Source organism: Vipera ursinii, assembly GCF_947247035.1.
Source record: "Vipera ursinii genome assembly, chromosome: 2".
Taxonomy (NCBI): domain Eukaryota; kingdom Metazoa; phylum Chordata; class Lepidosauria; order Squamata; family Viperidae; genus Vipera; species Vipera ursinii.
Window position 1 is genome coordinate 277,884,951 of NC_139513.1, and position 14,402 is coordinate 277,899,352.

The 14,402-nt window shown below is 39.3% G+C and overlaps 1 protein-coding gene across 2 annotated transcripts in view; it reads left to right on the forward strand.

Annotated features, from left to right (window-relative positions):
* Nucleotides 1-4,963: 4,963 nt before the first annotated feature.
* Nucleotides 4,964-14,402, forward strand: part of GOLPH3 (golgi phosphoprotein 3) — a 29,288-nt gene continuing 19,849 nt past the window's right edge. The window contains exon 1 of one of the 2 annotated variants that reach the window (XM_083354805.1): nt 4,964-6,780. In XM_083354805.1, coding sequence (XP_083210931.1) covers nt 6,046-6,780 — 735 coding nt within the window. In that variant the 5' untranslated portion in view covers nt 4,964-6,045. The remainder of the gene's footprint in view (nt 6,781-14,402) is intronic. The other variant, XM_083354804.1, reaches the window with a different exon arrangement.

A 14,402-nucleotide genomic window follows, 5' to 3' on the forward strand; every position in this document is an offset into this window, starting at 1 on the left:
CCTCCTTAGCTTATAGTCATCATATTTTGGCTATCTCACTGCAGGTTTATCAGAAATCGCACTGAGAATGAGGTAATTAAAAGTTTGGTTGAAAGGTGGCTCAGACAAATGTATGTGATAAATATAAACATGCTTTGCTGGATGTGAGGGTGGGAGGTATGATCTTTAAATGTGTTACAGTGCTGATGCAATAAGGGAGAGAACAGACACAGGCTTCCTTGAGTCAAATTCCATTCTTGGGGATGACAAACACACATCCATACAACAAAAGGGAAATCATTTTATATAGTCTTTGGGGATTTTGTTTTTTAACCTCCCAGTCTCGTTTCCCATCAAAGCAGAGTTCACTCCAATCCTGCTTAACCTTATTAGGTGCCACCTAAACAGGAACAAGCTAGTTACTTCAGTTACATCCGTCTATACTTATCTTTAGTTCACTGGTTCACTTTAAAAGATAACTTTTGTTCAATGTTGAACTGTTTAGAGTGTGAGTATGCAATATGTAGATAAGGAAATGCCTAAAATGTATGCGCATTCTATTTGTTCATACCTAAAATGTATGTGCATTCTATTTATTCAGGAACTGCTGATAATTATATTGAGAAGAATTAATACTAGAAATTGGTTCCACTCAAAATAGTTTTCAAAGTGAATGTATTGGGCAATGAAAAGCTGTTTAAATGATAATCCTTGAATCTGTCCAGATTGATTTATATGTTGGAATCTGAATTCTTGTTGTTGGAGTTACAAATGATATATCTGGAAGACATAGAGACTAAGGTGGAAGTGTGTAGTTACCCAGAATTCTTCTAAAGATATTTTGTCCGTATTATTTTTGGACTGTGACAGCATTGTAAATAATGAGGTGGCACCTCATTGTCCACTTTCAATTCAATCAAACAGTTCGTATTTATTGCTTTAGACTAGGATGGGGCTAAAGGTAGTACAGGTAGTGCAGACATTTCTGCCCAATGCTTCATTGGCATTTACTTACCAATTTTGCTTTTGCCTATTCACTAATAAATGCTGCAATGCAGCACTCCTCAACACCAGACAGAAGTGCATATATCAGCTAGAGTATGTAACCTGAACTTAAATCTCTGGATCTTCCCTTTCCAAGGGATGGTCTTGGTGATGCTTTGCAAGAAAGTGGATAGACAAGACAGAAAAGGTACGGGTCTCTTTCCTCCAAATTGTTACCTTTCTTAGGGGCACTAAGGAAGAGGGGAACAATTAGGGGCCATTCGGAATTATTGACTGGAAAGGCTCCTATTACCATATTACATTCTACCTGTCAGCTCCAAGTGGTACAACTGCTGAAAAATAAGTCATTTTTCTTCATACCAAGGATTGATTCACATTATTTCCAGAATCCTTATCCCCTGTCCTACCCTACTGACTTTTCTCGTGAATCAGACATTTTTTTAGGTAGCAGCAGATCAAGAGGAACAATGTGTTGCATCTGGTAAGCTGAAATAGCTAGTTTTGTAGGCAGACAAGCAATGAACTCCTGCATGCATGTGCACATGCTGCTAAGATACTGGTGGTAGAAGGTATATCAGATGAAGAGCAAGCATTTTGGTTTGTGAGAAGATGGCTGGCATCAAAAAACCATCTGTTGCTGGAGGGACTCCCTCACCCAGCTGCAGCAGACTTAAATTTCCTGGTGAGGAAAGCATTTGCCTTCTAGCAATGCAGTCTCCTAGAAACAGTTCACAAAGACCAGAAATTACAAATGAAATGTATTGTACATTTATATTCATCTCTCTCCTGATCAGATGGTTGTATAAGTGTAGACAGCGAAGATAATAACCATGGCAGTGTGGAACACTGTTTAGGAAAGGAACGGAATACAATTCCTTGTATTCCTCATATGTGTAAGAATTTTGTCATGCTTACAAAAGAAATGATACTTTTACAAGAAATCTGAAAGAAAGTATATAGGACAAGAGAAAATGTAAAACATTTGCTCTCTTAGCAAATTGACAATTATGGTGAGAAACAAGGATAAGGGGAGAAAAATAAAATGTTTTATTTTTGAGAGTCAAAGTCTCAGGGCTCTTTGTAAATTTTCTAGCTTTAATCACAATTAATTTAGATATTTCTCCCAGAGAAAATCAGTGAAGGAGGATATTGGTTATATTGTGAATATATTTTCCTGATGTATTAGAAATATCCCTTGTTGAGACAGAAGCTACGTTTTACTTTAGACCAATGTCTGCTAAGGAAACAGTCTACTTTCAGAAATGTTTCATTACCAGAAATTGCACTGGTAAATATAATTGCTAATTGAAAGTGATAATTTCTAGCTGAATCAGAGATTAAATCTTGCACAAGCACGTATTCCTGATTTAGAATTATTCATTTAACTAAATATTAAAACATATCTTCTTCCCTCTGACAGAGGAAAGAAATATACCCGACAATATATTTATTTTTTCCTGAAACTGCTGACACTAAGCATTTTAGCTTTTATATACTGTGGTGTCAAATAAGGCAATAGGAATGTATCTTGATGATAAAATCCTTCAGCAAGCTAATAAATTGTAAGAATGTTTGCTCCACAGCAATAAATCTCATTAAGTAACCCTACCATTTCTTGGGTTATTTTGGAATATGCTTTACTTCTGACATCTTGAAGCTAGATTATAAATCACAATGTATTAAATACCAGAAGACTCTTGCACTTTTGCTGCAACAAACTTGTAGAAACATTATTAGCAAATGCAATCCATAGAATAACAGCTCTGAAGCTACACACTATATAAACATATTGAAAGGTTTGAAGGGTCATTGTTTCTGAGAGAAACCATCAGTGATCACTTGTTTGATGCAACTGCAGTAGCCTTATTCCACATGCAATCATAATATTATGGCTCATCACTTAACCAGATGTTTAGACTGGATTTGGCATTTTTATCCATCTATAGAATCCTTCTCAATGACCTGGAATAGGCAGATGTTGTTTGATGGTGTTAAAAGTATTGTCACAGGATATACCGGTAAGTTGCTTTTTGCAATTGATTAATGGTGATTTTGTCAATACCAGTGGTATATTATTCTTAATTTTTATTTCCCAAGTGCATGAACATCTGCATGAAATGCAGGATAAACCTAATAAATCAATCTAGTTAATAACCTAAATAAATAATAAATACCTAAGTAAAAATATACCCAAATGTAAATCTTCTGCATAGCCAGAGATAATTCTCAGATCTTTCAGTTGAGTTTATCAATAAGTACATGTTGATCTTTATTTTTAAGCACCTTTTGTAGCACCTAAATTTATTTTTTCCTGTTTTCCAACTACTAAAAAACCTCTATGTCAATCATAATTTTGGATTAGGATAGTTAAGAACATCTTTTCAAAAGTGTGCTAAGTGCCATATTTCTCAAAGTTGCTGGGACAAAGCATAGACAAAATCTAACATGAAACTAAATGCAGCACAGGTAAAGGTACTCCCGCACATGCGTGCTAGTTGTTTCCAACTCTAGGGGCTGGTGCTCATCTCCATTTCAAAGCCGAAGAGCCAGCGTTTGTCCGAGGACGTCTCCGTGGTCATGTGGCCGGCATGACTAGATGCCAAAGGCGCACGGAATGCTGTTACCTTCCCACTGTAGTGGCCCCTATTTTTCTACTTGCATTTTTATGTGCTTTCAAACTGCTATGTTGGCAGAAGCTGGGACAAGTAACAGGCGCTCACTCTGTTACGCGGCACTCAGGATTTGACCCGCCAAACTGCCGACCTTCTGATCGACAAGCTCAGCGTCCTAACTCACTGAGCCATCGCGTCCCTTAATGCAGCACAAGATGAACCCAATTTGCATGTCTGCAATAAACTCAAGCTCTATCTTTAGACTATAATTAACTGGAATTGCTTTGTTTATCCTCTTTCCAGAAGACATTATGGTAAAACTCAGAAGCCTGCGTGTTATTTTGTAACAAGCGCTCTGAAATTTTTCTTTCAATCTTTTGGGCAGTATCCTTCTGCATAATCTTTACTTAAGTCAGTCTGCTCTGTGAGGTAACCTGCCACCTATTTCTATCACTGGAACCCACAGTGATGGAGCTTGTGTACAAATCAACTTGACTTCCATGAGTATCTATATACATGTATGCACATATGCAGGAAGGTTATAATTTTGTTTATACACTGAATCACTTATTAATGGCTAGATGACATTATTTTACATATGTAGGAAAAGGTAATGGTTTCTCCTGTCCAGTCGTGTCCTTCTCTGGGGGGGGGGGTGTCATCTCGATTTCTTAGCCAAGGGAGCCAGCGTTGTCCAAAATGCGTCCATGATTATGTGGCCAGCATGATTATGTATGTTTTCTACTCACATTTTCATTAACTGCTAGGTGGGCAAGAACTGGGGCAGGAACGGGAGCTCATCCCATTGTGCAGAGTTGGCGTCTTAACTGGACTGCTAGCTTTCCAGCTGACAAGCTCAGTGTTTTTAACTGCAGCTAAGCCATCACACCATTCTATTTTACATATATAAAAATGTTCAAAATGGAGCACAAAGTCTTTATTTGAAAAAGGCTTACAAAGATAAGAAATTACAGTCAATTTAATTTTCTGAGAGCGTTCAGGAAAAACCAGGGAAAACGGAAAAATCAATTGACACCAATTGCTACTTGCAAAGTTCTTCTCTAGAAGATAAGTATGGAATTGAAGAAGTCGAACAATTGATGGTTGTTCTATTTGTTTGTCCCTTGGCTCCAGTCTGAGAGAATTTCCTTTCCTTTCCTCACTCTAATTACTTGATAGGTAATCAAGGCAGCAAATATACTAATAACCCTCCCTCCTCCTTCCCCCCCCACAACAACACCCCTATGAGGTGGGTTGCCCTGAGAGCAAGTCCCTGGCCCAAGATCACACAGCCAAACTTTGATGGCTAAGGCCGGACTAGAATTCAGTTTCCTGATTTCCAGCCTGGTGCCTTAACCACTGCACCGAATTGCACAGCCAAATCATCTTTTGTAATGTTGTTTCATGTACCGGTAGATACTCCATGAAACCAAAATCTGCACCACGGCAGAACCCAAAGAAACCAAACCAGGAATTGCCTCCGGATTTTTTTTTTCTTCCTCTAAGGTTGGTTTCGGGTCGGTGAAAATGCAGTAAGTCAGGAGGTATCCTTTGTTGTTGTTGTTGTTAGCTGCGAAGTCGTGTCCGACCCATCGCGACCCTATGGACAACATTCCTCCAGGCCTTCCTGTCCTCTACCATCTTCTGGAGTCCATTTAAGCTCACGCCTACTGCTTCAGTGACTCCATCCAGCCACCTCCTTCTCTGTCGTCCCCTTCTTCTATTGCCCTCAATCTTTCCCAGCATTAGGCTCTTCTCCAGTGAGTCCTTCCTTCTCATTAGGTGGCCAAAGTATTTGAGTTTTAGCTTCAGGATCTGGCCTTCTAAAGAGCAGTCAGGGTTGATCTCCTCTAGGACTGACCGGGTTGATCGCCTTGCAGTCCAAGGAACTCGCAGGAGTCTTCTCCAGCCCCATAGTTCAAAGGCTTCAATTCTTTGGCGCTCAGCCTTTCTTATGGTCCAGCTTTCACTGCCATACATTGCAACTGGGAAGACCATAGCCTTGACTATATGCACTTTTGTTGGCAGGGTGAGGTCTCTGCTTTTTAGTGTGCTGTCTAGATTTGCCATGGCTTTCCTCCCAAGGAGCAAGCGTCTTTTAATTTCTTGGCTAGAGTCCCCATCTGCGGTGATCTTGGAGCCCAGGAAAATAAAATCTGTCACTACCTCCATTTCTTCCCCATCTATTTGCCAGGAATTGAGAGGGCCAGATGCCATGATCTTGGTTTTCTTAATGTTAAGTTAAGGTATCCTTTGCTGATACCTGAACCAGACTACAGTATTAAAAAGGAACCCCCAAGAATTATCCCCGGCCAGTATTTTGTATTTTGCCCACCCAGACTCACTTTCCCTTGCTCGGCTTCTTCTGCTCACTCGGGCCGGGGTGCTTTCCTGAGCTTCGCAGGATGCTGTCTCTTCCTGAAGAAAACGGGGGGACTGGATCAACAAGATGCCGGCAGGCACTCTCCGCTTCCACAGCCCTCGGCGGGCACCGCTCCCGCGGAGCAAGGGCGGAGCGACCCCGCCACGTTGGCCTGGCAGGCCCTCCCTCACGGACCGCCTCTCTCGGGCCGGCCGGCGGACTCTGAGGAGCCGGCCTGCCTCTCTTCCCTTTTCCCTCCGCCTCTTATGCCACATCCTCCGCCTCCGCCGCCGCCGTCGCTGCTGGCGTCAGCCGAGGGAGTCCGCGCCGCCATATTGGAGGAGACGCCGCCGAAGTCGCCCCCGCCGCCGCCGCCGCTTTGAGTGCCGCAACAGGCGGAACCGGCCCGCCCATCCCGTCTCTGGCCTGCCGGCGACGGCGGGCCTCAGTCCTGCCTGCGGGACCCGTGGGAGAAGGAAGGCCGCGGCCGCCCGGGGCTCCTGCCGCTTGCCGCTCAGCGAGCGGGGCCCCTCGGGGTCGAAGGCTCCGTTCTCTTGCCGCCGCCGCCGCCGCCGTCGCGCCATGACTTCGCTGACCCAGCGCAACTCGGGCCTGGTGCAGCGCCGCACGGAGGCTTCGCGCAGCGCGGCCGACAAAGACCGGGGGGCCGGCGGCGGCAGCGGCGGGGGAGGAGGCGGCGGCGGCGGGCCGGAGGAGGAAGACCGGCGAGACGAGCAGGGGGACCAGGAGAAGGGCGACTCGAAGGAAACGCGGCTCACGCTTATGGAGGAGGTGTTGCTGCTGGGCCTCAAGGACCGGGAGGTGAGGGACGGCGAGTCTGGCCCTTTCGGGGGCGGCGGATTGTGAGAGAACAAGGGGCCGCGGGTGTGTGCGGGTGGTTAGGAGGCCGGAGGGTGGACATTCCCAGCCTAGCGCCGGCCCGACCCGTTGGACTAAAGCAGGGGTCTTCAAACTTGGCCCTTTTATGACTTGTGGACTTCAACTCCCAGAATTCCTCAGCCAGCTTTGCTGGCTGAGGAATTCTGGGAGTTGAAGTCCACAAGTCATAAAAGGGCCAAGTTTGAAGACCCCCTGGACTAAAGCTTAGCTTCCCCAGCCAGCGAAGTTGGGAAGAGTCTCCTGGAGCCTTAAATGGTGGGAGGCTATTTGGGGGAAAGGGGAGTCTCGAGAGAGCCATTGAAGAGGCAAGAGATTGATATTGCAGGAGGACGAGGTACCGGCGTAAAGAGAAACATTATAGAAAGATTACTGGCTTAGTCTACCTTAGCGAGTCATCTGGAATCAGGTAGCACCTTTCCAGTATTGTGACTTTTTTTGGGGGGGGGGGGTTGTTGCAGCTGCTTTCCTCAGATGCTCTACACCAGCGTTTCCCAACCTTAGGAACTTGAAGATGCGTGGACTTCAACTCCCAGAATTCCCCAGCCAGCTATGCTGGCTGGGGAATTCTGGGAGTTGAAGTCCACGCATCTTCAAGTTCCTAAGGTTGGGAAACGCTGCTCTACACAGCCACTTTGGGCCTCTTAAGGAAGTCAACTCCAAAAGCATCTCTCTTTTAATAAAAAACAAAAACAAAAAAACGTGCTACCTTTCCTCTTGATTTTTCGGGGTTAAAGGCTTAGGATTTAGAAGTCGGGTTGTTTCAGTTTGCACAACACAGTTCGTTGAATTGACCAAGTAGTTTCCTCTTTTAGACTTCTTTGGGCCGGAGATTGGTGGGAGTTTATGCTGTGCCACAAAGTGCCACATTTTAGCCACTGAGTTGTAGGGGCTCAACCAACTTGAGTGCCGTTCTTCTTGTAAAGACCTTCCCCTTTATTGCTTGTTAGAGTGAAATCATTCAAAAGATGGCTCACAGGTTTAAAGAAATTATTATTATTATTATTATTATTATTATATTATTATTATTATTATTATTAATAATAATAATAATAATAATAATAATAATAATAATAATAATAATAAAATTGGAAGGGGTCTTTGACGTCATCTAGTCCAACTCTCTGCTCAAGTAGGAAACCCTATATACCAGGGGTGTCAAACTGCCAGCCCGTGGGCCGGAAAGGTCATCTGGAAGCCGCACCCACCCCATTGACGGCAATGGCAAAACAGTCCCGATACCTCTCGCTAGTTTGACATGTCTGCCCTATACCATTACACAGAAATGGTTGTCCACACTATTCTTAAAAACTTCCAGTGTTGGATTAGTTTGATTAGTTTCCATCCATTGCTTCTTGTCCTGCCTTTGGATGCTTTGGAGAATAGCTTGACTTCCTCTTCTTTGTGGCAGCCCCTGAGATATTAGAACACTGCTATCATATCCCCCCTCATCCTTCTCTTCATTAAACTAGACATACCCAATTCCAGCAACAATTATAATGAATGTATATGTGTGTGTGTGTATACACAAACACACACACATAATTACTCATTTCTTTAAACCTGTGAGTTTATCGAAAAATATATTGAAATTAAGGAAATAGTATGAAAAGAACAGAGGAGTTGATATCATTTGAAGATGAGCTAGCAGGAAAATGCAAATCCTTGTTCAAGCTTTTTTTAAGCAACTAATTGGCTGGAATGGAGAAAGCCAGCAATTTAGAAATGTATCTAAAGAGAGTTTACTGTGGGAATAAACGTGTAGTTAGTACTACATTGGGGAAGGGGATCCCAGCTCTAAGCTTTGGAATATACTGTAACAGGAAAATTCAACAGGGCCTCTAATTAGAAAGTAATTTAGCCTCAAATTTCCTCAGCGGAGTGTTTGTTTGTGTGTGAGAGAGAGGGAAAGGGGAAGAGAGAGAGATACGATTATTTTACATGGTTTCTTATTTTAGTTGCCTTATATAAAATTAACATACCAATTTTTGCTCTGACATGCTAGTGCAAGTTATAACACTGAGACCATTAATTCATCATTTCTATATTCCTTTCCTATTTCCTCTTTTTTACTTATATAGGTCCCTCTTAGATTGTGGGATAGAAGTTGGCACTTTTTTTTAGTAATGTAATTAGTGTGCCTAAGAAAAAGAAGAACAGTTGGAAATTACATAAACTAATCCATTAAACTATTAAATACACAGCTATTTAGATATGTAAAAAATGCCGTATACTTCATATAAACACATTTTTCCTAGAAAAGAAAGGTTTATTAAATATGTTTACAAAATATTAAAATTATCTTTGGAAAAGCAAATATGTAACCTGTTGCATTAAGCCAAATTTAATAATAATAGTCTTGTGGTATCTTTATAATACATTTTTAATGGTACAAGTTTCATGGATAAGAATCAACTTCTTGTGATGAGGTAGGGTGTAGCTGCAGTCTTATGCTGTGATATCATTTGTTGTTAGGAAATTCAATTCCACTTAAATAAAGGCAAACAGTAAGTCTTGCCATGTCACCTTGACTTGAAGATGGTAAAGATTTCCAAACCTAAGTTGGAAAACTTAATTATCTCTTCCGAATTACATCTTTAACAGTGGGTTAATGTTCTGTAACTACCAAATGATAATCCTGCTGGAAAAAGACAGTCATGTTTGTTAGATAAGGTACACATTGAAGTAAATACAAAAAGCATTAACTTCAAAGAGCTGTTAACTGTCTTGCTTAAAAGGTGACTGACTCAATACTTGATGGTTTCTGCTTACAGATATTCTCAAAAGATAGGGTAACTATAAACTATTGATACTTATCAGAACTTGTAATGAATTAATGTGTGACAAAGCTGTACTCTTTTTACAGTTCTCATATGAGTATTTAATTTTATTTCTGATCTGCTGATTTGCAGGACTAGCTGCAGTACCATTAATAACAAAGATTCACAAAGGTAGCCTTGGTTGCAGGGTTTTCATCCAGGTGTGATATATGTAAAGATTCCTGGCATTAGCCTTCCCTACCTATGATGAGTTTAGCAATGATTCTGAATATGAAATCAGAGTGTGCTATTTGATTAAAACTTCTGAAGAAAGAGTTGCTATATAGTATTGATGTAGCCATTATGCAAGATTTTAGAAATACTTCTTGTGGAATAGTGAATAATTTTTGATCTTTTGTCAACTTTTGCATAGGCAGGGTAGTGTTTAATGTTCCTCATCATATACGTATGTAATTGTTAGTACACTTTTGTCTCAAAATGAATTGCTTTGCAGGCATTTAATATTGAATTACATATTTAAACATTAAAAAGTAAAAGCTCTGTCACTTTTCTCACAGTAAATAGCTTTTAAAAAGCACTTAAATATTCTGGAGTTCAGAATTTTAAAAGCATTTGTAAATGAAAATTTCCAATAGGTATATTTTTAAATACAGCTAGTCTCATTAAGCTCTCTTAGGATATAGATTCCATTATTTTTCAAGTCACTATGGAAATTCTAACTTCCATAATTTAGAGCACCGGTGGCAAACTCGGTCGTGTCACATGACATTATCGTGATGTTTTTTTGCCTTTGTGGAGCCAGTATAGGCATGGCCTGTGCGTGATGCATCTGGCCCACGGGCCGCCAGTTTGACACCCCTGATTTAGAGTAATCCTGAAATGACTAATAGTAATACAGGTAGTCCTTGATTCATGACTGTAATTGATCCCAAAATTATAGTCATATGTTGTTCCAGTTGTTGAGAAGTCAGCATGTGACTGTTTCAGCTATTATGACTTTGCAGGAGTTGTTAAGCAAATGCTGCAATTAACCCAGTGACATGTCTGCAGATCCATTGCCTGCAATGTGTGTTTTTTGCTGGAAATTGGAAGTAAATGCCAGTCATGTGACGGCAGGCCACTGCAAACAGTCATAAATATGAGTCAGTTACTGAGCACCCGAAATACAGTCATATGACCTGGGAGAGGGACCGTTGGAACTTAGAATCCAAATCTTAGGTAACCCTGAGGAATCCATTGTAACTCTGAACATTTGCTGAACAGCCGATCATAAGTCAAAGACTACTGTAATGAAAAATAAGTATCATTTAGTTTATAGACTTATTTTTTTTCAAACCTGAAGATCGTGCTGCAACTGAAGAATTTTCAGTTTCAGGCTCTGACAAGTCAGCTATTATACACATTCAGAATCATAGTCCGTTAATAAGTGTGTGAAATAACAAAATATTTTAAAGTCAGTGCTTGAATATAACTCAGAAAATATTAGAATAATCTTAATTTGCATCTAAGACAAGCCAATTAGCATTACATTAATACTTCAGTCACAGATAAACTGAATAGCTCTGAGATGACTTGAAACATTTTGCTAGCACAACACTCAAAAAAGATGTTATATAAGATGGAAATACTACAGCTGAAGTAGACTAGCATCAGGACTAACAAGAACATTTAGCCTCAGTATAAAACCAATAGAATTTACAAAAAAAAAAACCAAAACAGTGTTATAGCAAATGCCTTTTTTCCAGCAAACTCTACTGTGACTACACATATATTTCACCAGATGGACAATACTGAAATCAGATTGACTATTTACTCTGCAAGCAAAGAGAGAGAGAGCTCTATTTAAGTCAGCAAAAAGACTAAAGTGACTATTGCTCAGATTATGAAATCCCTGTTACAAAATTATAGCTAAAGAAGACTAAGAAAATACAACTTCAGCAAATTTCTACATGATTATCAATTGAAGGTAAAGAATAGATTTAATGGATTAGATATGACACATGCTTGAAAAACTCTAGACTGCAATTTAAAGCATAATTAAAAATGAAGCAAACAACCATATCCCAAAGGGGAGAAAAAGAGTGGAAATTGCTGTCTGATGAGGTGATGAAAACTGCTATAACAGAGACAGAAGAAAATGTGTGTAAGAAAGCAACACAACAGAAGATGTTACATTTAAATATGCAATGTACAGTAATTAGAAACAGCAATCAAAGGGGAAGAACAAGAACTTTAAAAAAGATTTCAGAAATTAAAGCAAAAAATCTACTGGAGACAATATAAAGAATGGATGGTATTAATATATAGGGGAATTAATAGGTGTAAAGCTTTATACACTGACTTGAATCAGACATTAATTGTAATTAGAAAATATTACTAGCATCAAAACAAGAATTGATGAAAAACCAGGACATTTGTTTAAAATCCTACAGTGTGATGCAGCTGAAGTCGTACTTGACGTTTTTGAGCATGTCTGGAAAGCAGTTAGAAAAGATAGATGTATATTGCGGTTGTCGATCACAACAAATTGTGAACCATGCTTTTATTATATTTCATAGAATATTATTTGTTATTGAAGTATGAAATATTCTCAACAATTTTCTCCCTCATCACTCTTGAAAGCTATCGATACAGACATCTGTTAATATTATTTCTTTGCACTAAATATTTTGTCTAGATAGCCTTTCTCCTACATAGAAGAATCTCCCAAATAGAAGATCCCTTGTGAATCTGTAGCTTAGGAAGATAAAAGCCTGTTACCAATTCAGCCTTCTCTGCCTGTTTGCATTGTATTGGCACTTCATATTGATATTATCTTAGTTTGTTAACACTAAGCAGCAGAGTGATTTTTGTACTTGCTGATGTAATTTTAGTTCTAATTATTTATTCTAACCCAGTATTATATATGTTTCCTGACTATCACATACATTATTCAGTGTGAAGATGCAATGGCTCAGTATATCCATTTCTTATCACATAAGTGGGGTTCAGAACCCAGAGGGCTTCTGGGAGAGGAAGGTTGAGATGTGCAACCCTAGAGTTTCAGAAATTCTGCTACCTTTCTCGTTTATAGAACCTGATAAATTCCCAAGGTATGAACAGTGGAAAAGTAGTATAAAGCTTTGCTTGGAGGAAAATCAAAATATGAAACAAAAATCAGTGAATAGCTGTAACGATGTAAGCTCTCTGTGCCAATGTATTGGGTAAAGGCTCAGTGATGGTGTAGGACAGTTGGGTTTCCAAGCAGGGGAGTCAAGTCAACTGAGACAAATGGATGAAAAAGAAAATTAAGTTTTATAAAATGAAAAATAATTCAATCTCCATGTCTATAAAATGCCTATCCAAGGATTCTTTAAAAAATTAACATGTAAAATTGGTTTAAACATCAAGAAAGGTAATGGGAAATTAGTTAGCTTAACGTATTTTTAGATAGCATGGTAGAAGGTATATATTATTAAAGAGAAAATAGTCAAAACACACAAAGGGACAAAGTCTTTCTAAAAGAGAATCAACATTGTTTCTGCATACGTAAGCCTTGTTTCATTAATTTTAAACTTTTTTGAGGGAATCAACAAGTATGTAGACTAGATGAACCCATAACAATACATAGTTGAACTCTTTAAAAGCCTTTGATGAACTGTTGGAGGCATGCCCAAACTAGATTAAAAGTTGGATAAGAGAGTTTGTCGAATAAGTAAAAGGGTGCCAAGCCATCCTTTATAGGTGATCGCTAGCAATTTAAATTAAAGTATGATGCCAATTAGCAGCTATACAGTGACTGAAGAATAGGTGCAAGTCTATTAAATTTGTCCCTTTGTGTTAAAAGCTGGGTTACTGCATTTTGAGTAAATAGCTTGCAAATCATTTTCAAGGACAACAGTCTAAAGATGTTCTTTAGTCCATGACTTCTGGTAACTACACTCCATGGATGCATCCATAACATTTTCCTTTTAACATTTCATTCATGGTTTTCCATTTCTTCAGTTTCCCAGGTTAGTCTAAAGCCTGGAATTCTCTGGTGTTTTCCATCCAATTCCTAATCAAGCCTGACCTTGCAGATCAGCCAGGTTCTGCAGTAATTTCATAGCTGATGTCATCTGAATTAGAGTACTTTGAAACTTTTACACTGATTATTACTATATTAATTTATGGTACTATAATTCTTCTGTAACGTTGCTGAAATTTCATATTTTTCATGCAAGATATACCAGTACAACATTTTTGGGGCATAACACAGTATCGTATATAAGTTTATATGCTCGGTGTATATTTATATCAGAGAAGATTTAAAAGTTTCTTTTGCAAAGTTATAAGACAGGTTTTCAGTAGAAAGGGAAATCTTCAAGCTCCCCCATCCATGTAGTTTTCATGGAAACAATACAAAAATTAATTATGGTTGCCTTCTAGTATGTTATGTCTTTTGACAAGCTAGTTAACTGTGCAGCTTTGCTATTCTCTGGTGGTCTCCCATAAAGGTATTAACAACATCCTTAGTTCTCAAATCCAGACAAAATCATTCAGGTGGGATATAGCTATAAAATTGTGCAATAACATCTGTTGCATTTTACTATTTTGTCTTGTTTCTTTTTTACATGTATAAGTAGCTCATGTTGTAGCTTTATATTATAACATTTGTGGAGAAAAATGAAAGAGTAAATAAACTTTATTTTAGAAATAAAGAATGATTTATATAAAGGAGTTTCTCCACCCCTCCCCAATAGCTTATGATTATATCTATTTAAAATAAAAGCACCTTTCTTAGTTTCT